This window comes from Morone saxatilis, unplaced genomic scaffold, assembly GCF_004916995.1.
Source record: "Morone saxatilis isolate NCDOM2014 unplaced genomic scaffold, NCSU_SB_2.0 Contig5, whole genome shotgun sequence".
NCBI classification, from domain to species: Eukaryota; Metazoa; Chordata; class Actinopteri; family Moronidae; genus Morone; species Morone saxatilis.
In genome coordinates, this window is record NW_023340095.1 from 3,124,892 (window position 1) to 3,152,443 (window position 27,552).

Sequence of the window (27,552 nt, forward strand, 5' to 3'; positions counted from 1 at the left end):
TCAATGTGGTTCCCAATGTGGTTCTCAATGTGGTCAGCTTGAGCTCGCCAAAGACACGGGGGTGTTGCTAGACCTTCTTGATTTTAAGGAGTGAAAATATCTCAGCATTTGGTTCACTTCTGTGAAGTAAGTAAATTGTTAGAACAAGGGTCAGGGACCAGAAAATACACCAATGTGTCAAGAAATAAGTCTATTACGTCTGTGTGATTGTTTAAATATATATATATACGGACAGAATTGTATAAAAAGTCCCCTAAACAGGAAATAATCTGCTTAAAATGAATCCAAATCACTCTTTTTACACAATCTTCTTGCAGTTACTGAGTTCATTGTTTGGGTTTGTTGTACAGTTTATTATGAATATCACTCAGTGTCACTGAGTCAGGGGTCCCTTAAGGAGAAAGGTTGGGAGCCACCGGTTTAACCTGTGATTGTTTACTCTGAAGACAGTTCAACGAATAAGAAATGGATGAAGGTTCAAGAAATGACAAATATAAAAAATACTCATGGTAGGTCAATATTTTAATTCAATATTTGACTCAACATCTAAAAAGGATGACTTATTAAAAGGTAAACTACTGCACCAAAAGTCCTAAACTTTTAAACTGTTATAATTGTAACTTACCGTGAGTATTTTTTATTTTCATCATTTCTGACTTTTCCATCTAGTTTTTTCTAAATGAGCTTCCACGTAAATCTGTCCACTGTGCACAGGTACATTTATTAACATCTGGTAAAGCATCTGGAGGGCACTGACCTCTGCAAAGACCGCAGAAAGACTGCAACTTCTTATAGCACCATGCAATGACAATTAGGTATGTATTGGGATAGTTTGATATTTTTTAGGTATATTTTTCTCCACATTGTCTTCAAGGGTTTGCTTTATTTGGTTGCAGAAGGTCAGGACTTTGGAGTGTTTAATCAAGGCGAGGTACTTCATGATGAACTGATTTTTATATCGTAGGCTACTATAAAGATAATACATGTTGTTATCTACTAGTTGAACTGGTTCAAAACTCTTGTAAAAGATAAATAAAGGTCATGTATCATTAATCAAAATTTGTCATTTGTTCTCTTTTATTACAATCATTGGGGTGAAATGGAGACACACATACAGGAGCTTTGCATAGAGTGGAATTCTGAAAACCGGAGCCGGGTCCTGTCAGAAGATGTACTAGGAAAGACGAGAGGTGCAACTGTATTCATTTGGATGTGAAGCAAGTAATAGATCTTACCAGTCTTCTGCAGCAGAAAAGCCTCGTTATGGAAAATGTGAATGTATATCCTAACGTGAAGCGTTGTTGCTCATGCCACGAATCTGCCCCTCAAGCAAACATGAGGTGATGCTCTGTAGGAATTTGGCAGAAGCCAGAAGTGGGACGTGTTTGTTGGACTGAAATAGAGAAAGCAGGCCTAATGGTTGACTTTGCAAGCCCCAAACCTTTGGTACATTCGGTGCAAAATATATATTTATACACACAACAGGACAGACATACATATACATTTATATACAAAGAGACAAACAGGACCGCACACATGATACACAAACATGTGCTCTCACGTTTCACAAAATCAAAACAGCCCTATTGATTCATCACTGATTCATGAGCAATGAACCATAACCTTCGACCTATTACTAAGATAGGCAGACACGCACATGTGAAAGTAACAACATTTTTGAAACATGCTGCCGAGATACTCGCCAATACACTGTCATAGAGAAAACAAACTATTGCATTCACACGTTGTCCATTCCCAGAGCTAAAACTAAGTGACTAAAGCACCTATTTCCTACACCCTGTTCCCATGAGCTTAACACTCAAGGTATGACAGTGCCAGGTAAGCATAAGGCCGCATGCCTCAAGTGAGCGCCACAACCAAAGTGACACAACTTAACCAGCTCCCTCACCCCTTTTTCTGAATGGATAGCAATATCCTCATGCAAAAAAAGCTAGTAAGGACAGTGTGTTGCACTATTTCAGCATGCAATATCGAGCTATAACACAACGCCATCTAGGGGTTTCTGCCCCAGCACAGCTCACAGAGCTGACCGGGAAGATCCCGCATGCAGTATTGGAACTGGGAGGGGGGAGGGGGGGCTGAGATACGAAAGTCTGCCTCCACATCTTGCATCACATGTGGGGCTCTCTAGCACTATTCCAGCCCCTGTGGTCTAGCTCCAACAGGACTCTGTACAGTAGGTGTAATCTTGCATGCACCCCATAGAAAACGAGTATGTTTGTGTGTTTGTCTGTGTGTGTGTGTGTGTGTGTGTGTGCATGTAAGAAAGTGTGTGAGAGACTTAGTGAAAGGGTCCTCAGGGTTTGGGTCGTGCACTTACAGAGTTAAGAGAAATGTTTTATCACATGCTTTCAAGACAAAACTATTGTCTGGCATGGACGTGTATGCCAAAAGTTCTAAAATACAATACCCATACAGCCCTAAAGGCCGGTGCTTGTTCCTGACAACATCATAATCTCACTAGGTCAGGTCATTCAGGAAGGAGAAAATCACTGGTTCTTTGCTTTTGAACTTGTCATAGTAATGACAGCACACCTTACTGCCCCCTTGTGTTGATATCTGTGTCTAACCTCAGCCACTTAACTTTCACCATCTTTGATTTGTGAGACACGTGGATCTGGTCAATTAGTTTTTTTTACAAGGAAATAAAACAGCTTCCCTTATAACATTTCACTTTATGGTCAGGAAAAACCCAAGAGGCACTAAAAAGATCCCACCACTGCAGCCTGACCAGGCACCTGGGCGACACCAGGCTCGTGTCTGTCAGCTAACAAGGCCTAAATCCGGTGTCCACATCGAGTGAAGCGCGTCCCCATTCCTCAAGCAACCGTGTCACGTTTGATTTCCTTTCCCTCCACTTCCATCTTCCGCGTTTTCCTCTTCAGCCTGCTGGAAATCTTCCTCAGGGGGCCGAACAGAGTTGCTTGAGGTTCATACATTCAGTCACTTATTTGGTACATTCATCACTTTCAAAGGGTGGGAGGCGATATCATCTGTGAGGAGGACGTTCTGTGTCATACTGATGAGCGGACGTCATCTGAAAATGCATGTATTGCTCGGGATAAATGTGTGTTTGAAAGACAGGAACCCTGCACTTCTGTTTCACTGAAGTGTGTCAGTAAATATGTCTGTAGTCTGGAGTGAGTGCATCAGAAGGAAGTGCACCCACAGCATCGAGGCTAATGCTGTAATACGTGTCTGTGTGTGTGATACTGGGTGTCCATGTTGAGTATATGCAAGGGCTGCGTGTCTCAGATGTGTCTTTACCTTTCGTGCCTGTGTAAGAGCTCCGATGTCGCAGTATTGAGGCTAACAGTCCTGACCAGCACCTGCCGTCATTATCACAATGGGTCTATGACACTGTCCGTGAATGTCACTGATGATTTGTGACTCACTGTCCAGCTTATTCAGGAATCAAAACTGTGAAAACAAGTGTACTTTCAGTCCTGAAACAACTGGTTTTATGTAATTTGTGTGTACGTTTATCTGTTTGAGTGTGTATGTGTGCACACTAGTGTATCCCCTGCTCTCAGACAGGCAAGGAGGACCAGCCAACATCCAGCTGTAAGTCTAAAATGTCACATCTTTCCATGCTGATAAAAAAAAATCTTGGGGGACACACTGGTTTGCACCATCAATAAAAACAAAAATGTTTGTGTGTGTTTTGTGCAAAGGTGAAATGTGTGTGTGTGTGTGTGTGTGTACTATAGTTCATAACGTTGCACCCCCAGTGCAGAAAAGGACACAGTTTAGAGGTCCAGAGAGGGAGAAGGGAGCTTAGTGGTTTTTGAGCAGCTGTCTCTGAGGTGCAGGTTAGAGGAAGAGGAAAGGAAGTGGTGGAGGAGGATTAAGGGAGGTGCTAAAAATCCATTAAACAAGGCCATTAACTGAAGAGATAAAGCACACATGTGGCTCAGTGAACAAACCATGAAAACAAGAAATAGTACGATACAGCTTTTCCAACCATCCTCCGATTCCCCGCCTTTCCTCCAGAAGGTGATCGCTCGATCCGCTTCCACTAGATACGTGAGAGAAAGGCAGAGAATCGGAGCGAAGCCTGCGTGCTGAGTGACGAAAAGCCAGTCAGAAAAAACAGCAGTTATCCACAGGAGAGGGGGGTGGGGGGTTAGTTGCCTTTTGAGGATATTAGTTTTATTTTCCATGTCTGTCCTATGGTGGGAAAGGTGGATTTCCAGATGCTTCGCTCGCCCAAGTGAAACCTGGGTGTGAGCTGATATGAGGCTACTCCAACCCGAACGTGCTCGTTTCCTCTACAGCAGTAACCAGCTTCTCGTACAGCATGGAGAAGGAGGGGTAAGGTGGGAGGTCCAGACGATTAAAGCAAGTGTGAGCCCTATGGAGACACACACAGTGACAGATTAACAGATCAATATGACTCATCTGTGAGAGCTCAGCCTTAAAATATATATAGAAAAATGACACATGATGGCATGATTTCATTAACCACAGCTAGGGACAGTGTTGTGTTGTGTTTGTATGTTGTTGTTGAGGTTTTTGGTGTTGAGGATGTTATCTTTTTTTAGAACATATTATGTGTCAAAAGAAATGAATCAGCTGTATCTTTAGGCCAGCAGGGTTCTGCTGATATACTGTGTTTATCAGGTTTGGTAAGTAATGGTACAAAATTATTGCAGTGGGGAATAATCACAGCTTTAAGAATTTAAACTATGTGCATTTTCTGTTGTTATTGCGGGCTGTCAGGTTATTTTAAGTCACTGGAACAAAACCAAGATCCAGAACTGAAAGAACAGGTTAATGGTGGAAGCAGCATAGAATAGGTGGTGAACAAGAGGAAGGTGTGTCTCCCTGGGACCAGTTCTGGCTTCATGTTAAAATGCCCTCTGTTGTTGTTTTGTTTTTGTTTTCTGTTTTTTTTATATTTAACTGGAATCTGCCTCCATAATATATACAAAATGTGCCAGGTGTTCCTGTATTCTGGAAAAAATGTGTATCAAAAACACATAACAATTAAAAAATTAAAATTCTAAAACAACCGAATTTACGTTAATATGTTAACAAAAGAATGTCATTTACACACTTTCACAATAGCCACCAATGCACATATTGTAATAAGTGTAATTAGCAATTGATATTTAACATGGTGACAGCTCCACATTACAAATAATAAAGAAAGAAAAGAAATTAGATGAGACAATGTCTTACGGATAGGACGTCTGACTTGTATTATTCGATTTTGTACAAACTTTAATAATAAACCACAGGTGGGAATATTGGTAGAGAGAACATTTAGATGCATAAAGATTGAGTGTTTTCTATGTTTTTTAAACGTGACATATTGATTCCATTAGTTAACTGAATGTGAAAGGAAAGCCCAGAGAAAGAGAAAGGATTGTTGTGCATATTGCTAAACACACCTCTATGGCCTATTGCGCACACTAAGGACAATATTCCTAACTGTTTAATCTTGTTTGTAATAATCAATATTTCATATTGCAAGGAAAGGCTGATATGAAATATAAATGTGGGGTGAGAAAGACAAACAAAAGGCCTTTTTCCTCCCTCCAGCAAAAAGACAAAATACACAACCCTGTTCATTTTGTGCAGGCCCTAAAGGCTACGTAGTGGTCCCGTTAGACATCCTACCTGGGTAAGGAGGTGATTTTCCCCCATTTCTCCACACAGAACCTGCGGGGTCCGTTACTGCCCCGTAGAGAGGCAAATCCCTCGTAGGGAATACTGGAGGTGCCTGTCACGAACTAGAGAGAAGAAGCCCATTAAAGTCAAGAATAGTTTGAAAGCAGCATCCTAAATCAGTGGTTCCCAACCTTTTCTGTGATCTTAGGTGACATATTTTATCGATTATATATATTATATTCAAAACAATGAACACAAACAGTGAACTCAGTAACTGTAAAAACTGTACGTTTGTGTAAAACGAGTGATTTGGATGAATTTTGAGCAGATTATTGTCTGTTTTATGTGTTTTTTTGTTTTTTTTTACAATTTTTAACAATCATACAGACTTACTTAGCCAGTGTTTTCTTGTCTCTGACACTTATTAGACAATTTACTTTTCCTCACAGAAGTGAACCAAATGCTGAAATACAGGCCTATGAAACTTTGGCGACCCCTAGTAGGAGTCCAGACCCCCAGGCTGGGAACCACCGTCCTAAAACATAGTTATTATTTATGACATCAATATTTTTACTTCTACATATTTCAACATTAAACAGAAAATTGTATAATCTTGTTACATAAAAGACTGATAAAAGTAAGATCTTTCTGCAGTGTGAAGCACGACTCTGCGGCGCCTGCAGGGCACCCGGCCTCCACACGGGGGCAGCCCGTGTGCATGCGGTCACCCACGTGCCATACCTGCAGCAGCCTCAGCCTCTGCTCATTGTTGAACCTCTCCACAGCAGCCCAGAACCAGCGAATCACTATGTGGTTGTCATGGTAACCTGCGGGGAGATAAATGATGATGGTGCATGAGTCAGATGAATAACAAATAAAGCCTCTGTCCCCCCCAGTTCATCACCGCTCTTCCTCCAACTCCCATCTCACTTTTTCTCCACATTTTTTTTGAACGGGCTCTGCTGTTTAATGTTTAATGGCCGGAGCTGTTTTGTCCATCTGAGTCGATTCCTCTATTAAAAGAGCCTCACACTGAGTCACGGCCGATTGTCAGTTTGAGTTCTCCTGTCTCCTCGCTGCTGGCGGCTTTTCAACTGTATTGGCCAGACCCTGAAAAGCCTTTTAATGTGATCTCTCACAAATGGTTTGGACACTGGTGCTTGCATCCTTGTACTGTACACAATATATATTACAATAATTAAATAGCAATAACTCCCTAAAGTTTCAAGTGCTCATTATACAGTACATTACAGTAGTTAGATAGATAAAGAAATTAGTTCTCAAAACTAATAATAATAATAGGGAATCATTTTTACCTTTTTAAATTAACTGACAGAAAATTCATTGATTTTAATTTTAAAAATCCAGACTTTAGTTTGAACTCTGAACGTTCTCATCGGAAACATCTAAACTCTGTTCATGCTACATTTAGGACTAGATGTTGCAGAAGTAAGTTACCCCTCGTGTCCACTGGATGGATGCGGTTTTGTGTCTCTGGAAACAATTCAGAGGGGCTCCATCTGTTCCTTAGCAGCCACATTTCTGACATTGTTTGGAGAGGTTTAGCTGACATTTCTTTGCTTTTACAAGCATACTGAGCAGATTGGGAACAGATCCTTTGTTGTCTTTACTTGTTTAAACTTCATTTTGTATCTGTATTTACTGAATTATATATATATATATATATATATATTAGTGTAAGGAAAACCTCAGCATTCCTTTAGAAAAGTAATTTTGCTGGTGGTCAGTTTAAGACTAACTTAAGGTTAAGACCAAGCTCTCACATTCAGGGGACACATTGGCTGCAAGGTCAAATACTGCAATTGCAAAATGTTTCACCATTAGTGTGAATCATCATTTTAGCATCACATTTTTCATTTTCACTGAATAAATCATTAAAATCATGATAATGTGACATTTGTTGAGCTATTCAGCACCAAACAAACATGTTCTCTGTAGAGAACAAGGTTTGTAGTGCTACAGTACTTCATTATAATGTTTAACCTTTATTAAAATATTGCACCTTCTGCAATTTGGACATTGCACGTAGCCATATTATATCAATTATATTTTGATTAATTGTGCAGTCCTATTTACAGCTAATGTGGAGATTGCCAGGTTTAATCCTCAGAATGGCCTTCTGCTCAAAACTCAGGGTCCATTAGTGGTTGCACCTTTGCGGCTTCAGGTTGTGGACTGAAAATGAGCCAGTGTATGCATTTAACTTTGCAGGTTTTCTCCACGTTGCCACATTTTCACCTGCGTCCCCCGCTCCGTTGCCTCGTTGCTTCCCTGCAGCTTTACATACCTCCTCTGTACTCCGTGTTGTTCCTCCAGTCTGCCAGGTCGATCTCCGCAGTGCCTGCAATCACAAGCTCCAGCTCCCTGGCGTCAAACACAGACACCAGTCGCACATCCACCACCTAACAAACACACAAAGAGACGGATGAACACATGGCATCACATATGGCACAGCCTTTATCACAGACTTCCCACATACGTCAGGTTATTTGAGGGATTTCAGAGCACTCACACAAGCACTGTGGAGACACTGATGGCAGTCGGATAATTGTGGGAAAAGTTTCCATCAGTTTGTTTACACTAAATGTTGGATTTGATTTGTTTAGCAAACCAAGGCTTGTAAACTCACACTGACACATGTAGCCCACAAAGACCCGGTAATCTGTCATCCTGCCACGCAAGGGACTTAAACGGGGGTTGAGTTTGTACCAGTAATGAAAACACATAAGAAAAAGCTGAATATGAGCATCAGTCCAGATTACAGCCCACTCTTGGTTCACTTTGTCATGTGGAGCTCCCACAGCATGAAGGACTGTGGGCCTTCAGATGTCAACATCCATCTTATATAGTTATAAACTGGAAGGCCTTCTCACTTGTGCAAATATTTCAGAGGAATACACACACGTTTATCTGTCATAATTTAGAGCTTGAACAGACCGCTGCAGACATTCCAGGTAGGAACGAGTCCCACGCAGACACTGTGTTTGTTATACAACTACTGTATGTTCACTGCATTCACTGGAGTCATAACAGGCATGCAATAGCTTTTTAAGAGTACATTTCCCAGGAGTTTTTTCATGACAATACAGGACAGCACCTGCTCAAACACAGTGGTCATCCATTGGTGGTCATCTTCTGGTTGTTCTCACCACAGCTGACCTTTCCGCATTCTGAACTGACTACAGTTTACCTCTAACTGTAACAGTAATTTGGCCACAGCCCAGGCTAAAATATGAATAACATTTTCCAGGATATTTGGTCATTATAATTAATTTACATGTGTTTCCATAAGCCCGCTCAATGCACAAAGCGCATGCATACATCCATAATGAGTTACGAGCTCAAATGTGACGGCAAGATAGTAAGCAGAGGTCAAATGTGGACCAGGAGAACCTGTTTTCTACCAAATTATTGAACCAGTTTCGTTCAGGATTCAACAACAGTCAACAATAAATAATCTTCTTATTAGGAATAAAATAAAAAATAGACCTCCCTCCTGTGTAAACTGTCTATGGATGAATAAGGACGGCCTATACTGCTGTATTTTATTGTGGGTCATGACGGTGGTACTCGGAGAGCCTCATATTTCTGAGGTGGTTCGCTGCATAAAAACTTTGCGAAAGGCTGATCTATGCCCTATGTCTAGCTCCTACATTTCCATGGTGAGCAGGTACCACAGATGTCTGGTGAAGAGCTAATAAGTCATGATGCAGTTCACTGAAATGCATTGCTGCTTTGTCATTTGGCTTCATCATAACTGTTTTTAGCCTTCCCAGTAAAATGTATTATGACACCAGTTGCTTGCTCAAAGCACTGTCACTGAAAATGGCAGATGTCAGTCGGAGTGTGGGTGGAAGGATGCTTCTGGGGCCTTCAGTCCCGATGCAATGACGCAACCAGCCTGCGTCATTGGTATTGATCATAGCGTATATTATAGTCATTATGTGCTGTAAAGAAGAAAAATCTTACTTATTGCCCCTTAAAGAGGGGCTCAGAGCACCGATGTTAAATGCTGTACCTCATAGAAACCTCGGACCAGGCTCTCCGTCTGCTGGGCCACTCCTCTTTCTATACGCCACTTGACCATGCGCTCAATGTACTCCTTTTTGTTCTTCTCTGACACAGGGATACCAGCCCCGCCTGGCTTCAGCTCTCTCTCTGTAATCTGCAGAAGCACATGCAGACATGGAGGATGTTAATCTTAAATGCAGATTTATTTTTGCAGATTTATTTTTGCCAGTTTGTGACTGCGGTCACAAACTGAACAAACCCCGCCCACCTGTCCGAAGACCTCCTCATTGACGGTGAAGGTGAGGTCCAGCATGTCTTCGATGTCGTTGTCCTTCATCCATTGCAGGCTCTGGTGGAACTCCTCGTCCAGGAACTCCAGGTCGCTCAGGTCACATGGGCTGCATGACACAGGCAGAGGAGGTCAACAAGGTATTGATGGGTTGCCCTACTCATAAACCATAGCTGATTGTAAGGAGGGAGGGCAAAGGTTAATTGCCCGATGTATAAAAGCCTAAGATAGCTTTCTCCAAACAGTAGTAAAATATAACACACCGTGTCACAAGACAATATGTTTGCTTAAATTTATCACGTAACAGCATAAACCCCTGGAGATGTACCATCGCAGTTATGAGGGATGTGAGATGCTTACAGGAGCACACAGATAATAAATTAAAGTAGAAGGCAAAACACACATACTAATTCATCTAAAGCTATCGTTTTGATCATCTTTCCCCTAAATGTACCTTTAACCTTTTGAATTTTAGGCTGTTTTTTGTTTTTCTTAGAATGTAAAATACATTCCTGTTTTTTTGATAAATGCTTGTCTGCACAATAATAGTGGAGCCAAGAAAAGCTCCATGTGGCTGAAGAGGTTAAGAACCCTTATTATTACATAAACATCTGTCCTTAGTGGACATTTGGCAGGGTTTTAGGTTGTTTGGACAAAGCTATTAATAAGGACGGTGCTCCCACTGATAGGAAACCCAGCCAGCTGCTGGCTGAGAGGATCTGACTGAAACACTCATATTCTCAGCACGGCCTCCGTGGAGTTAGTGAGGGGGATCTGATTGGAAGTGCTGGTGCCCCGCAGGCTGGTATGGAATGAAAAGTCAGGGAGGGAAGCAGGCTGAGGGACTTACATGCGAAGAAGCCCCTTGTAGAAGGGTCGTGTAAAGAAGGCATCCAGCAGGTACTGATGGACGAGAGCCAGGCCTAGGATACGCCCACTGAAGCGAAACCTGCACACAGCACAGAAAGCACAGGTGAACGCAGGCTTCAGCATCAGAACTGGATTGAGCAGTCCCCTTCGGATCAAGAGCTTTGAGTGCCAGATCGAAGGGGTTCAGATGTTGACAGAAACAGCAAAACATAGTAAACATATTTTAGATCTTCTCTCCGCGGATGCATACACACTGTGGACATTAGTTTGCTTGTGTGTACATGTTGACGTGTGTGTAGCATTTAGCAGGCTTAAGTGAAATTTGAAGTTCACTTTCCAACTGAGGATGCACCAGATGGTGACACTGTTTCTCACAATAAATAAAATCCCCCAAGATTTACTGTGAGAACAATGCATCGAGTCAGAACAGTGCTGAGGTCGGCAGTAGAGACCAACTGCAGGGTTTCTGCATCTTTAGAAAGGTTAAATTTAATGCTTTTGACCATTACAAATGCAATTTAAGACTTATTATATGACAAAAAAAGCATAAAGGATATAAAGGAAAATTGGTTTCATTTTGCAGTTGTTACAGCATGATCATCTTAAAAATACAAGTTACGTTGTTTATATTAATCCAATCCATTTTTGAGACATGTCAAAATCATATTTAAGACATTTTAATACATTTCGAATGCCTAAAATTCAGAAGTTACTGGAGATTTGTAGACTTTTGTTAAAACCCGTGAACTAAACCGAGCGAAGAGAGGAGCCGTGCATGTTCCCACCCACTTTCCACACTGTGTAAAGATCGCCTTTTCTAGTCGTATATTGGCAGAAGTGTTTCCCTAATGTCAGAATCAAAGATCTGTACTGGTACAAGACCACATTGTTTTTGCTTGACTCCCTCAGTTTGATAAATTGCCACAGCTTTGTCCTCGCAATGTCTGTCATCCATCTATCCAACCATGCATTTCTCTAGTGGTTGGAGATAGCATTACAATCTAATCTATATGGTTATCTTAGCCAGTAGCATGTTGTTTTAGATGGGAGGAAATTTAGTTTACAGCTGGATGCATCAGAGTTATAGTGCACGACTGGAAACTAACTTTTTCACCACCTTTCCCATTTTCCCCATTTTATTTTTATCGGCCGATGCTGATTGCCTCAAAATGCCAGCTAAACGGCTATCATCTATCACTTCATCTGTGCAACCAAGTGTCACTGAGGCAAAGAGGCAAAACTGACTGGTGATCCAAATTTTCCACACAGCACCCCACAAAACACTTCTATTTTGGGATCGGCACAGAGCAGTCAGAGCAGACAGGATGAACACTACAGCCAGCAGAGCAGTAACTTAAACAAACACACAGTACACACAGACAGACTGCAGATACAGTACATAGACACATACGTATATGGAAACCTCACCATTCGTGGTGGTTGTCTACAAAGGCCGACATGGGGCTGATCTGGACCGTGTACGTGTCATTGGCTGAATATTCAAACAGGCCGTAGTACGGGTTAAACAGCTCTCTGGATACCAGGAAGAAAAACTCTCTGGAGGGTCCGCTGTAGTCCAGCCTGCAATCATCACACATTATAACACATATGTATGTCAGTAGGAAGAGTGAATCAGCTACTGTGCAATCACATAAAGCACTTAAAGGAACAATGTATATTATTGGATTCTGGTGAAGAGAAATCTGGAGAACTGGTGGTTACATCAGCAAAGATACACCCCCACAATCATCGGTTCTTGTGCATTTGCTGCAGAAACATGCAGGATTAAACAGTTAACTGCTAGCAGAGGATATATTATCAGTCATTCACACAATGTAATAACACAGTAGAGCTGCTGCCAATCATCTCCCTACCGAGGTGTGTTTACAGTAACTCTAAGTATTAAGGTTAAAATATTCTTCAGTAGTAGTTATTTTTCCTCCCACTTGCTCTCACTCACCAGAAGAATGTGGATTTACTGGGCTGTTATCAGATGTGTGTGTAATTGTACATTTTGAAACTTAAGATAAGAACGAATGCTCAGCAAAACTCCCCTGGATCAATTACACTTTGCAAATACACACATTTCACACTCGCACTGTCTGAAGCATGATAAGGAGGCGAACTGAGAGTGAAATGCGGCTTTCTCACCCGTCCTCGCCCACAAAGCTGACGTAAAGTTTACTCCTCTGTAGGTCTTTACGGGAGTAACACATGATCTGGTTAAAGGCGTCCTCCAGGAGGTGGTCCCTGCGTATGATGAGCCTGGGAGCACACACACACACACACACACAGAGATCCAGCAGTGTTAGACCTGATGTGCTTTTGGGTTCATACTGGCTGTTTTTCTGAACCGTTACATGTTAATTTAGACAGTTCCTACATAAATCTCTCTCAATTGTAGGGTTTCAACCTACTTGACTTTTCCTGGCCCCTGTCCGTAACCCTTGCTCTCCAGCTTTCGATAGAAGTTCCTCAGTTTAGCCTCAAAATCTCGCTTGTAGGGAGCCGGAGCGCGGGCGTTGGCTCGCTGGGTGCCTGAGATATAAATAAGAGAGAGAGTGAGGGGGGACAGAGAGAAAATGGACAATGAAAATCAGGCATCAGGCACAACAGACCACTGAACAAAGAAATGAGTCACAGACAGACTGGTAAGAGAAAAAAAAGGATAACAGAGACAGGGAGATTGAGACAAAATGAAATTTTAATGATCCGGAGCGGAAATCAGCTAAAGCCTGAAGGGATGAGGAAGAATTGGAATCCCAGAATGGGAAGTACTGTATGCAGGTTAATCTTGGATTGTTATAAATATCATTTATTGGATAGATGAACAACAATACCTCTGTGTATTGTTGTTCATCTCTCCAATAAAAACACATCTCTTCACCTGTCAACAAAAACAACAATAAGATGTGCGTGTTTGCATGTCAGCTACATCCAGGACACATCTAACCCTCACCAACTAACTATTGTAGTAGACAGGATAAGTTGTTTTTATTACGTTTTGTTTCAGTTTTGTCTGTTGTAAAATCTGTTGTACACTTGCACAATAATGTATCATTTAAGGACTTTAAGAACAGTATTTGTATGTATGTAGAGGTTAGGGTTCATGTCTTATGCTTTGTTTTATGTTAGCCTGACACCAACCTCTGTTATATACGAAGGTACACAGTGCATGGCTTCTTTTATTTAATAAGACAATGGAATATCCTATTTTATTTAGTATGTAATGTAAACCAAACCTCATGGCGGAAGGTGTGATATTTAATAACAAAGGTAAGAATTTAATAAAGGCTTTAATAAACTTTGTGTCTGCGTCACCACGACTGCACCGAGGGAGACGGAGAACCTACCGGGGGAGCTCTGCGGAGAGGAGAGGCAGTAATTCGGGTGGAGTAACGGCGGCACGTATGACATCACCTCCTCCTCAAATAAGCTGGAGACGAGAGAGACGGACACACACAGAACACAATCAGAAAGGAACAGACATATAAGCAGTGGTGGAAGAAGTATTATCAGCAAAATGTACTAAAAAGTAAAAGTACTCGTGCTTAAAAATGGTTCCTGTCAGCCTTTTGTTATTATATATGATGTTTTTGGATTAATATCACTGCTGTTGCATTTTACTGCTGTAGATGTTTAAGATTGAGCTTTTAATTTAACTGCGTTATATACTGTTGGGTACTTTAATCTACGGATACAATATTTGTCTCTGAGATGTAGCAGAGTAGACGTTGCATAAAGCCGGGGATTGCTTGAGGTATACATATATATATATATAAGGAGTACAGTCTAGACCTGCTGTAATGGAAAAGTGTCCTGAGATTTAATTGAATTTAATTAAAATGTAGCTCTACTACCTCTAATTTGTACTGAGGTACAGTACTTGAGTAAATGTACCTAGTTAAATTCTACCACCGCATACAACAGCAAAGCATTAGCATAGGTGGATAAAATGGGAATTAGACTTGTATTCCTGGAAGTGGTGGAGCCCATTGGTTCTAATTAAATTTTCAGAAGTGATCAATAACCAGCCCCCCACCCCGACACACACACACACAGGACTCACCTCAGCAGCATGACGAGGTCAGCGTCGCTGGAGAGACGAGCCAGCCCACTGACTCCCTCACTGCGAATAAACTGCACCTTCTCCCTGCACACACACATACACACATACACGCACACACACACACACATTAGGGGCTAAACTGACACAATCCATTAGGATTAAAGGTTAACTGTGTGTTCAGGGTGACTGATGATGATGATAATGGAGGCAAGCAAGGCTAGAGAGGGGGAGAGAAAAAGGGAAGCGATGAAAGACCAGAGGAAGAAGGGAGGGAAAACAGAGACATACTTGAGCGAGTGGTTCCTGGCGAGCTCGGGTTGCCTTTCCTGCAGGATCTCAACGATGTTGGGTTGCCGTAGAAACGCCACTATCTTGTCATTGTAGGCTGGAGAAGATTAGGAAAGTGCATTTATATCTGTGACTCGTGTGTTAATGTTTTCATGTGCACACTCCACTCTGCCTGACTTACCCACAGGCACCACATCTTGGTACTGACTTCGACTGGAGCCGCTGAAGGTGCTGGAGGGGCGGGGCATGACGGGCGGGTTGGTTTGGCGTGAGTCGTCCACTACCTGTGACAAAAGAAAGCACTACAGTTCAGGTCGCATCCTAGTTCTGAGACCAATTCACCTGCTGGTCACACCTGTTCTCACCTGTTCCACATTTCTAATGTTTCTGGTTTTCCATCACAAACCACATAAAGTACATAAGTTTATCATTTCCCAAGCTGCCATTTAGGTCAGTTAATTCCAGTATTGTATTTGTTTGGTATTTGAGCACAGTGAAAGTTCAGAAATCTGCATCAGGTGTTTATATGCTACAGTATCCAGGTTTCTCAAAACCAGGATAAGGCCTTATCCAGGACAGGATGTTTACATGCATTAAATACTTCAAAAACCTGATCATAACCAGGATTCTAGTCCACACTCACTGTACTGTATCAGAAAGCCAAACCTTGAAGACAAACTATAGGTAATCCTGTACATTGTTTAAAAAGTTATGGCAAAAAATATTATTTTCTGATATTCCAGAAAGCACTTTAATGCCCTCTTCCTCACTGAGGGTATTCAAGTGCTTTCTGCATTAGTATGCACTGCACAGTTTTTTTTTTCCAAACAGAAGACCTTTCCAAAATCCATTACCTTAGCCTGATAATTGAACCCAATGATGTTGCAGCTTCTATGGATTAAGGAGGCAATAAAAGCCATCTATCATGTTCACTATGACCCCTGGTGTTTATAGTACTCATACGAACGTATAGCTACTAATTTGACAATAACTGATGCTTGTCATTCCTGCGTGCAGAAGAGCTTTGAAAGAGATGAGAGGAAACAAGATGAGAGCAATGGTGCATCTGTCTCTCATTATATCAACATGAGAAGGATCAATTATTTGATATACAGCGTGTCTATGAAGATTTGTCATCCCTGTGATACAGTAAGACATCTAGGACTAAGTCAAAGACAGCTGGATTTGCTGTTTTAGTCCTGAAATAAGTTGATTCATTGCACTCAAAAAAGGTAAAAATTAACTAAAATTAACTTTCTCCCGCTGACTTGCAATCCAAGTAGCACTGATGTCATTGCTCCTCCACAGGGACCCTGCTTGTGCCCATAATGCAGAAACTCATGAAGCATTTTTCTCCTTCAAACTGGCCTCTATAAACATCGCAGTGTCTCTGCTAGCCTTTAAGTTGACTCCAGGTGACAAGTGGTGCAGTGGCTGCTAGTCTCTCACCTCCCCGGCACTGTGGCTGCGCTGGCGGCTCAGGTGCTGGCGGTGGGCCAGCAGCCCGGTGGAGCGAGAACTCTGGAGGGGAAGCCGTGGGTCGATGAAGGTCGTGGACCGACAGTTGTGATCCACAAAGAAGGGCTGAGGATCGAGATGCAAAGAACCCACAGTCAAGCACTATGTGTACACAGAAACACGTAGAGATTATAAAAGAGCCTACTGGAGCAGATATTACAGTCAATGGATACACATGACCTTCAGGGTTGGGGTAATCCCAGGTCAAAAGTCAAAGGTTAAGGGTCAGACACACACACACCTTCCCAGTATGGTCGTGCTTCATCTCCCAGCCCCGGGGAAGCTCCAGCTGCTTGTTGGAGAACATGTTGAGGAAGGTGACGAGGTCGCGGTTGTGCTGGTAGCGCTCAAAGTAATGAGCGTCCCGACGCACCTTACTGATCATGTGCTTCAGGCAGGTGTTGCTCGTAAACATGCGGTAGGCACTCTGGGCAGAGAGGTGATCAGAGATCAGAGAGGGACAGGAGGCACATTTTCAGTTCATTCACTCAATTTGTTAAAGGTGTTTAAATGTCCCTTTGCTCAAGTAACAGAATCTAAAGTTTTAATCTTTTTATATTCACTGTTTTGGAAAAATCATAACTACATAAAACAAAGGAGTGCAGCCTGTATTGATCACAGTCATATTGTCTACATTGAGCTGGAGACTGAGTTTGAGTTTTTATTAAACTAAGATTTGAGCATTTGTCATTTTTATCTAAAAAATGACAAATAAAGCAATGTCTTAAAGGATCAATTCACCTAAATACCAAACAACAAACTAAATCTAATGTAATGTATTCAACACCACCCCTAGTTAGATATAACAATGGTCATTTTGTTTCTACTGCGTGTGCTCAGTTTCTTCTGCATCTGCCCCTTTAAGCCCACCATGCACATAAACTATCAGCACAGCCGGGTACAACTGGAGGTAAGTTTGATTTGTTTCGTGATTAGTGTGAATTTAGCCTTTATAGTATTTAACTTTAAATGATAGGACAGAAAAATGCAAGCATGTCATGAGTTTGCATTTTGCTTGTATGTAGACAATACATAGATTTATGTAAAAGGAGAACGAGGTGAAAGGTGTTCAGACTGACAGGGTTAGAATGCAGCACGGTGAAGAAGTCGGGGCTGCACAGGAACTTGGCGCTGGGTGACTGGAGCAGCAGCGAGAGACGCGAGCGCCCGCTGGAGTGAGCGACTGCACTGTCTCGTCGGTATTCTGCAACAAAATCAACAAACACCAGTCAAACCTGGAGACGATAACAAAAGCAGCATTACATATCCAACAATATGTGTCAGGAAATAAGACTGCGGCCACTCTGAGATCATTGTGTTTTAAATAATAACTCTCTCAGACTGGTGGTGCACCATAGTATTTCAAGAGATGAATCATTCTCAAGAGGTGAGTCACTGAATGGGCAAAATGAACACAAAGCTCTTGTAAATGAAACCTCTAATTTGTCTGTTTTTACTGAAACTAGCCTGAAATGGAGTGAGGCATCAGTTCACTTTCTGGTTCAGGAAGCAGGTCAACCGGGGCTTCCTCTGCCCGATCGCTGTTGGTTATGGTCCTCCTGATGCTCTGGTACCTGTGATAGAGCGTTGAGATGAAGTGCAGTTCTCCATTATTTTAGTAAAGGATGTGTTTTGAATTGTGCACTATGTATTAAAACACACAGGATTTAATGTCATGTCTTCAAGGAGTCTCACTCCTGAAGTAGTGTGGCATCATGGGAGTCTAGTTTTACACACCACTGATGATAGAAATCTGACGTGATATTCACGGAGGAGGTAATGATGTAACCTTTTATTAACGTTCCTTCCTGACGTATCCGACATATCTCGTCTCAAGAAAATATATAACACCAACCTAGCATTTTTAGACATTTTAATGTGGAAATATTACATATTATATGTTTAAGTAATTTCTCTAAAAGTCAAATCAACAACTGAGGCATCTAAAGCAAAGGAATTTTTGCCTGCCTGACTTTCCCTGCTGAAAGCCTTTATAAATCTTTGTTTATTCGAGGTTACATTAGTAGAAAAACCTCAAGACAAAGAGAAAGAAAAAGAAACCCACAGGCAAGTCCCATTAAAAGAGAACTCATAACAGAAAAAATAGGTCTGTGAGGAGACATTTTGTTTTGGTTCTCTAGTCTGTTAAAAGCCACTGAAACTGACATGATGACAACCCCTGGTTTAGTAAGATATAATATATACTTGTCCTTCTAGATAATAATTCATAATAACACGATGGTCATTGCAGTACAGTTCTCTTTACAAAGCCTACCTGCGGTTGAGTTGCTCCATCTGCTGAATGGAGTTGGAGCGGGTCAGGCCCTGCGGGGCAGGAGGTCCGGTGGGACGCTGCCACGTGGTGGTTCTGTTCACGTGGTCCACGAAGAAGATCCTCCCGTGGCTGTCGATCCGAGCCTCCCAGTCTGAGAGGCAATTCATAAGTGATACACAGTAGAGTTTAATGCCTCCGGGGAACATAACAGTACAAATACAGCATCTCCTAGCCAACAGTTAATGACATCAACCACTGAATTATAATAAAAATACAACTCCAGGCTGTTATAAGACTTCATACTTCACTTTTATGTCATCTATGACAAGAAATATTTTATTATATATCTCATTTCATAGACTATATTAGTGCATTCTGTGTCAAAATTAGCATTAACAAGATACATCTTCAAAATGAGAATGTTAGCATGCTCAGAAGGTTTAATGTTTACCATGTTAGTGTGTAAGCATGCTAACATTTGCTATTTAGCATTAAACACAGCATACAGCCGAGGCTGATGGGAATACCATTAGTTTTTGGGGTATTAAGTGATAAACCAAATTGAAATTTTGACCTTTGTGCTCGAGGAAAAGTTAGAGAATCAACAGTTATTACAATTCTCTTCACTGTGGCACTAGATGAAAGGTCGCAGGATCACCAAAGTTATTAGAATTTATCCTCTGGGGATCATTTTTGCAATTATCAAGATATTTCAGTGCCATTGGTGGACCGGAAGACATCCCTGAAGCTCCACTAGTGTGACTAAAGAGAAAGGACAATTTATTCACACCTTTTTTTTGGTGTTTCTTCACCTTTTACAGTGAGAAATTGCTGTTATTCATAACTATTCTTTGGGTCATTTGGGATCCATCTGTGGTCCAGGATTTGTAGTTTTAATTAGAGTCAATCAGTGAGACACGGACACGTGTACACACACAAAGACACACTGCTACAATAGACAATACGGAGCATGCAGACACACACACTCACTGGGAGGCAGAGGCTCGTCCACACGCTGGTATCGGTGGATGTCATGGCGCACAGAAGGAAGCGAACGTACAGGATGGCCGTTGACATGAGAACCTGAACACAGAAAACAAATTCAGAGGGGGAATTTTGTTTTAATATGATGAATGAATAGTGGCACTGTGGTTCAGTTTAACTTTTAAGCAGGAGAGACACCTTTTGGACTGTAAAAAGCCGACTAACTACCTTCCTCTCCATCTGTTTCTGTGGTGACTTGCTCAGAATCCACAGAGCCCGCCCCCTCAGGTGGTTTTGTCTCCTCCCCTTCCGGTTCTGCCGCCACGCCCCCGGCAGCCTGCAGACTCAGCCTCCTCACACTGATATCTTCCACCTCTGCATGCTCGCTGGCTGGGGCAGCTTCTCCTTCAGCCTCAGTGACAGCAACCTGCCCGCCCCCTTCATCGTCTACAGCCTGATTGGTTGGTGGGGTGCCGGAAACTACATCTCCCCCTGGATCTATTGCTGTCTCCGCTCCCTCCTCCGCTTCCTACAAAATATCCCACAAAATGATAATCATTATAGGTGAGGATGTATTAAAAAAAAAGTGTTTCCTGCTGAAGTGAATGTGAATCACATATACATTAATATGCAAGACATTCACTCCTACAAAATATATGAGAAGTACAGGAAGTCAACCCCAATGGTTCACAACGTGAGGCAGCAATTGGCTCCATCACCAAGGCAACAAAAGAAAGAGGAGAAACATTCGAGTTCATGCAAATAATATGCATTGGTGCGTTGGCGTGACAAGTAAAAGGAAACAATCTTAGAGCCTAAAAATCTCATGAAGAACAGATCACTGGTTCCCACTCATGTCATGTTTCTAGAAAATCGCTACTGGTACAAGACAAGTCAGACAAAAGGCAAAATATTCCCCAACTAACTGAATATGTATTATGTATTTACCAACCTTATAATGTACTGCACGATGGTGCTGCAGTGGAGTGTTATGGTGCAGTGTGACACCAACCCAGCTGGGTTTAGGACCCAGCGGAGACTGCTGCTGAGTATAATGTGTGCACTGTGAGGACAGTAATGACACTCAGCCACAGCAGAGTGGACTGTGACTACACTCAAAGATAAAGAAAATGAAAGAAGTGGTACGATGATATTTGACAAAAGCAAAATATTATTAGGATACATAACCAGAGCGTAGACATACTGAAGACCGTCTGAGCAGACTGTGGTGTTTACTTGCAAATTTTACACAATAAACCTTTATTAGTTTAAGTCAGTGGTTCCCAATCTGGGGGTTGGGACCCCCAGCAGGGGTCACCTAAGCTTCACAGGGGGTTGTAAGGCCCTCTTGAATTTAAGAGGTGTAAGAAATATAGTTATAATACACAGTAGAAAACTAAACATAATTGTTATTTTTAAAGTTTAGATTATTATTTAAGTCCTAAACTCTGAAGACCTGAACACATATGATTCACATGATTTGTGTGTGAAACATATACTCAAACAGTAGTGTTGAATAATTTGTTAATTTATTGATTATTAAAATATGTTTTTATAATTTTTCTTTTTTTTTAATTTCACTTATCAAGCAAAATATCCAACAGTAGCTGTTTCTAGTTCATTGAAACGGACTATTTACTTATTTTATTTATATGGCTGTAAAAATTGTCATAAAAATATTGTCAGATTGGTGATTTAAGCATTAAACACCTACAAATAATGCTTAGTTGCAGCCCTATAAGGGACACTTGTGGTTTTGTAGTAATACACGTGAACAGAGAGCTGAATCTCAGGTCGTGACCATATAGAGATAATTAACTCACCACCGCAGTAGTCAGTGTGATTGGACAGCTCTCTGATGATGAAAAGGCCGTCTGCGGGGCTGTTGCCATGGAGCAAGTGTCAATCTCTGAGTCCTCGCCAGCCCCCCTTCCTTCCTCATGCACTTCTCCCCCCACTGACACAGCATTATGGGACACAGCCTCTGTGAAAGGAGCCTCGTCCACTTCGGAGAAGACGTCTGGCTCCAAAATATCATCTAAGTCCAGACCTGCCGCCATCTCCAGGGCCACCTCTGCGTCAGGGGGCACGTTGTCTGTCCCGCCAACCGCACCCTCGGGCTCCTCCTCCAGCACCGAGGGCTCCAGCTGCTCAGGCTCCAGCTGGATCTCAGGAAATGGGTCGTCTTCATCGGGGCCGCTGACATCTGGAGGTTGTCCATTCATCAGCAGCGGTGACAGCGGCACCGGAGTGATGTCATTGGCCCCAGACCTGTCCTCGTCCTCGTCTGAATCGATGTGCAACATGGCGCTGAGCCTTGTGTGTGTGGGGAAACTGGAGCGCAGTTTAGGGGAGGCCGCACCCAGGGGTCTTTCACCGGGGCCTTTGGGGGCCTCAATAGCATCCAGGCCCTCAATGAGCGACCTCTGAAGCATTTGATGGCCTGATAGGCTTTCAGCCCCGAGAAATCTACCCTCTGCTCCAACAAGAGACAGGTCCTTCTCTGGGAAGGCCATGGCGCCACCTTCCCACATGCTTTGAGAGCCAGTAGGAGAAGGTCCTCCAGAGACCACTCCTGGAAGATGATGGGGCAGGTCCTCATCATCGGATGGAGTCCCTGGAGCTCCATTCAATGACGACATGCCAATGATAGAATCAGGAGAGGCACCTACAGTAGGCAGGACAGGTGGTTGAGAAAGACAAATGTAAAGTAGTGGCAAAGACTTAAAATACAATTTAAAGTCAGGTTTACCATCCGGCCCGGTCGAGGTGAGCTCCACTTTGAACTGCAACTGGCCGCTTACGTGTTCAGTGGGAAGGCGCCGACACAGGGGGAAACTCACGGGCTGGACTCTGGACAGTCAAACAAAAGCAGATATACCAACACCATGATATATGTGACATTAATAAATGAATATAGCAGCAAACAACTATTTGCTACGTAAAGACGTTGTTGAGTCCTCTGCAGAGAATGACGTCACTGCAACTGAGGAGAGCAACTGAAACTATTGTTTTTCTTATCTACAACTGTACATTTTTAGTGTTTTTGCTGGCTTTTACATGTTGAAAATAAAATTCTCAATCAAAATAAATTGAGCATTTACTTTGACCAACCCATAGCTGGTGATTGCTGGAACAATGAAAAAACTAACAAAGTTTTTGGTGAGTTTATGTTGTTTCTGTCCACTTTGGGGCAAGGTAAAAGGTTTTTGTCTCTGGAGTCTGGTGGTGAGTGATAGCAATATTATGTCTGTTTCTGGTCAAACAAAAGGTTTGCTACTGCGACATCAGCAAGTGAATTTCTTTTGTTACATAAATTATGTTCTTTGAGTAGGTGAACTGCGTGTGTTTGTCACCTACCCTGGTATTTTTTCAATAAGCCGCTGGACAGGGATAGTGAGCTGACCGAGGAAGCGTTTGATGATCGGTCGACTTTTTGCAAACTTGTCCTTCACCTCGATGTACAGGATGTCCGTCATTAGTGCTACAAATGTGTATTTCTGCAGGGAGACAAGAACATATACAGTCAACATGTAATCAATTGTGTACATATAGTCTTTGAAAATGAATGTGTGTGCATGTAAAAAACATGCTCAGTGTAGTGGGGTACTGTAGGGTACAAAAGCCCAAACGTCACCTCTCCATGCCAAACAGGGTTGGTGGTGTTAGCGATGATGGCTGATCGTCGTTCCTGTCCGTGGTGGCTGAAGATGGGGAAGACGCTTCTTTTCCCTGGGTGGATGGACATCTTCAGGTACGGGTCCGGATTGAAAAACATGCCTTTCTTTAAGCCTGTGGCTCGCAGATCTGCAACAAAGCATCAGTAAAAGCAGACTGGTGAAGAAATAAAGGTTAAATACTGAGGAAAGTAAAAGACTAATGCTTTCTTCTTGCGTTAACAAGATTTAAAGTCTACAACTAGACTTGCTGATGCTTAGGGTTATAATGTTTACCATGTTCATCTTAATTTGGCGCCATAGCATGCTAACGTTTGCTGATTAGCAGTAAACACAAAGTACAACTGAGGCTGAAGGTAGTTGGCCATAAACCAAAGTATAAGACAAATTTGAATTTTGATCTGATGATGGCTATATGAAAAGTCAGGTGATCACCAAAATGATTACAATTCATCATGTGAGGATCATTAATGTCTGTGCCATCCATCAAATAGAACCATGAATATCAATACTACGTTTTGTGGAAATCCATGCAATACTTGTCACAACCTTTCAGTCTGAACCAATGTGGTCATCCAAGCGACTGTCGAACCGAGTGACCGACATCCTTAGAGCCACGCTAACCTACTCTTAAGTTGTCTTTTAGTAGAAAACCTCCTCTGCAGATGTATAATGACAAACAGAATAAAGTGCTTCAGGTGAGAAGCTCTCTGTTGTCGTGTTATTCCTCATTATAATCTGTTTTTTGTCTGCCCCTGGAGCCCATAAACACCCAAAATGAGGGATCACCCATTACTTTGGCCAGTAACTTCCATAACTGCATCATAAAACTCTTTCCTGGTTTATTCATGTTTTTATTTGGAACAAATTTGAATTGTTTTTTTACCACATGGATAATTGAAACAAGCTGTACAGATATACTGGTGTTTTCCCGTAAACCTGTTTTAAAAAATCCCCCACAGACTTCTCGCATTCCCTGTCGTCCTCTGTCAGGAAGGCACCTCTTTAAATTCCAAAACCACTGTTTCCTGAAAGCAGCTTTTAAAGTTTATTCTAGCTTTCCCTCTAAGGACTGTAAGACAAACACAGGGAGAAGATTTCATTACTATGGCTTTGTTTTTGAGGGCTTTGTTAAATTTACTTAAAGTTATTGACTCCACTTCCAGATTTTCTTTGATTTGTCACAGAGAATGATTACATGACAAACCGAGTGACTGAAACATGCATTTTATAACACCAGCCAAAACCGCTTTCCAACATGTACACCGCTCAACTCACCTGTCAAAGTAAAGCTGATCAGTTTGCGTGGATGTTCAACGCCCACCTGCTCTGAAAGCCCCTCCACCTGAGAGAGAACAGACAACGTCACACCAGGGTGACACACAATTCACTTCAATTTAAAAGCCAATACAGGAGAAAACTTTGGAGGTGGAGGGAATTAAATTTACAGTATTTGTCCGTCAATTGAGTGGATTGTGTGAAACATGGTATTATGTCTCTGCCTGAAACACCACAAGGCTTCATTATTTACAAATCATGTGTACTTTACAGGACTACTGATAAGTTTTCCATTTAATTAAATTCAGTTTTATTTGTATAGGGCCAGATCATAACAGAAGTTATCTCAGTTTTCATATAGAGCAGGTCTAGACAGAAACCTAATAATTCTCACCATTTTTCAAAGAATCCAACACATATTCATATATCCTCCTTGTCATATCAACCCTTTAATGTAATAATCAACCACACTTTCAAGCAACAGTGCTCATGAATGCCCTGCTCTTTTAGCAGGTGACTTTCACATCCAGGATGCAGACAGAGTCAAAACTCTAATCCAAAAATAACCCAAACTAATTATAATTACTTTGGTGTGATGCCTAATTTTAACCGTAATGACAGAGCTAAACCTGAGACTCTCAAACCCACTGACACAGACCAGGACTGCGGGGTTCTTCACGGTGATGCAGGGGGTCGTGGCTCTCAGGGCTCCGCTCACTCCATGGTAGTACTTGAAACAGATCTTGGTCTCGGCTGCAGAGGAAGCAGCAAAGAGTTATGGGACGTGGAATCAATGGAAACATTATCTGCCTATTGTTGGCCACAAAACTGAGTTGTACTGCAGACTGTGTTTTGAATATGTAATGTGGTCTTAATTCTAAATACATGGTGAATATACTTGTTACATGAAGTCATATGAGTTTAAACACAAAATTTTAAACAACCTTTTACCTTTTATTTCAGACAATTAACAACAATGAAATGGAATCTCACTGTATGAGTGCCTTCGGTAACTTACGCTCCATAAAGTAGGGCCCGGGCTCCAACCTCCAAACGATCTGACCCTTCTGGGTGCCATTCACCCCTCGGTTCTTACAGTCCCACACGTTGGACGGACTAGTTTCATCTGGACAAGAGGGGAACGTGTGTTAATTCTTAGGTTAGATCATATCAAGCTATTGCAGTGTCTGATTTCAAACCAAAGAATGTAAAATTAAACAGATGACAGCGTTCATGCTCTGGATCCTTGCTCTTGCTTTGAAAAACTGCAACAAAGCCGCATCTGTTCCGTCGCTCAGCGTGTTTAGTCTGCGGACTCTGTCTTCCAAAACAAAAAGTTTGCCTTTAATCAGTGAAATCCATTCCCAAAATAGCCTCCCTACAACCTCTAACCAGAAGGACAAACTGCAAACTTCCTCTGAGTTAAAAACAGGGAGGGGGAATTCCGCTGTACGTAGCACTTTCGCACACAGATTAATGAAGCACCAAACTCAGCTGACTGGTGGAGAGAGTCGAGGGAGGGAGTGTGTGCTGTGTACGTGTGTGTGTGTGTGTTTGAAGGGGAAGTTGCTTATCATTGAATGTCTGCTTAGTCGAGGAAAGCGGTAGCCCCTCTGGGGTATAAGACCCTGGAGCAGGTAATGAAGTCCTGGCGGCCTTATGATCGATATGAAGTGACCTGACGCCCCGCCTGGCACCAGCAGTTTACACTATCTCTTTCTCCCACACAGCATTCTCACCTCCAAGGGAGAGTTTGGTCAGATAATCTAGACGAGTTAAGTCCTGGAGGTCATCACAAATATAACTAATTGTTTGATTTAAAGAAAGAATTACAGGAACTACACTGCTTTTATAAAATAGCTGCATGGTGTCCAGTATCTACTACTGTCTGTTGTACTGCAGGTTTGTCTGACCTCTCGGAAGTCAAAGACAGCCATTGTTTTTAGAAATCCATTATCCATTACTCACACAATACATCACAGGCTGTAATCTTCCTCCGACCGTCACTGTATTAAAACAGTAATTATCTGGTGTAAAGAGACGATTTCCATTTTTTGCTTCACCGGAGAATGTTATGTACCCATCGTGACAGGGAAAAGGCAAACTTATGGTGATCTCTTCTTCTTTTAAATCATTAATTATATTCTCCAGGACAGTCTCCAGGAGCTGTTTTTTTAATATGTAACATTAGATAAAATAAAATGACACTACAGAGAGCTGAAGTGAAACCAGAACTTCTGTTTTCTGGTCCAGAAGTAAAAATCACATTGACATTTAACAGAACAAATCCAGTCTAGCAAAACATAGCCGTATGTCTAACAATATGTCGTGTGGTTTACTCCATATGTCTAGATGAAGATGGAAGATAAAATGTGTTTATTTAAAGTGTTCCTGCAGTGACTTACAGCAGTATTGCACTAGAGACCCTCATGTGCCAGAAAAAGGTCAAAATAGAAACATAGATTGAGATCTCATATAAGTCGAGCTCCAAATACACTGGATACTACATTTCCCACAATGCCTCCAACATAATTTCTCCCTCCCTGGTAAACACTCACATTTTTCAAACTTCACACCTCCAGTTTATAACTTTATAAGCTTTGTGTAAAAAATTTTCCTCAAACTGAGCCACCTA

At 41.9% G+C, this 27,552-nt stretch overlaps 2 protein-coding genes across 2 annotated transcripts in view; both read right to left on the reverse strand.

The window, feature by feature from the left end:
* stk17b (serine/threonine kinase 17b (apoptosis-inducing)) overlaps window positions 1–2,960 on the reverse strand; it is an 8,511-nt gene extending 5,551 nt beyond the window's left edge. Inside the window, 1 exon segment of the mRNA XM_035676739.1 lies at window positions 2,850–2,960. Within this exon segment, the coding sequence (XP_035532632.1) occupies window positions 2,850–2,960 (111 nt within the window).
* Window positions 884–27,552, reverse strand: part of hecw2a (HECT, C2 and WW domain containing E3 ubiquitin protein ligase 2a) — a 30,162-nt gene continuing 3,493 nt past the window's right edge. Inside the window, exons 2-29 of the mRNA XM_035677072.1 lie at window positions 25,936–26,043; window positions 25,576–25,670; window positions 24,918–24,984; window positions 23,600–23,769; window positions 23,323–23,462; window positions 22,715–22,815; window positions 21,786–22,630; window positions 20,191–20,491; window positions 19,969–20,061; window positions 18,979–19,129; window positions 18,171–18,277; window positions 17,783–17,907; window positions 16,945–17,130; window positions 16,635–16,769; window positions 15,367–15,469; window positions 15,186–15,282; window positions 14,898–14,981; window positions 14,182–14,264; window positions 13,246–13,366; window positions 12,980–13,093; window positions 12,257–12,409; window positions 10,809–10,907; window positions 9,938–10,067; window positions 9,677–9,823; window positions 7,946–8,060; window positions 6,379–6,464; window positions 5,647–5,759; window positions 884–4,375 (exon numbers count right to left, since the gene is read on the reverse strand). Of these exons, the coding sequence (XP_035532965.1) occupies window positions 4,264–4,375; window positions 5,647–5,759; window positions 6,379–6,464; window positions 7,946–8,060; window positions 9,677–9,823; window positions 9,938–10,067; window positions 10,809–10,907; window positions 12,257–12,409; window positions 12,980–13,093; window positions 13,246–13,366; window positions 14,182–14,264; window positions 14,898–14,981; window positions 15,186–15,282; window positions 15,367–15,469; window positions 16,635–16,769; window positions 16,945–17,130; window positions 17,783–17,907; window positions 18,171–18,277; window positions 18,979–19,129; window positions 19,969–20,061; window positions 20,191–20,491; window positions 21,786–22,630; window positions 22,715–22,815; window positions 23,323–23,462; window positions 23,600–23,769; window positions 24,918–24,984; window positions 25,576–25,670; window positions 25,936–26,043 (4,181 nt within the window). The 3' untranslated portion in view covers window positions 884–4,263. The remainder of the gene's footprint in view (window positions 4,376–5,646; window positions 5,760–6,378; window positions 6,465–7,945; window positions 8,061–9,676; window positions 9,824–9,937; window positions 10,068–10,808; window positions 10,908–12,256; window positions 12,410–12,979; window positions 13,094–13,245; window positions 13,367–14,181; window positions 14,265–14,897; window positions 14,982–15,185; window positions 15,283–15,366; window positions 15,470–16,634; window positions 16,770–16,944; window positions 17,131–17,782; window positions 17,908–18,170; window positions 18,278–18,978; window positions 19,130–19,968; window positions 20,062–20,190; window positions 20,492–21,785; window positions 22,631–22,714; window positions 22,816–23,322; window positions 23,463–23,599; window positions 23,770–24,917; window positions 24,985–25,575; window positions 25,671–25,935; window positions 26,044–27,552) is intronic.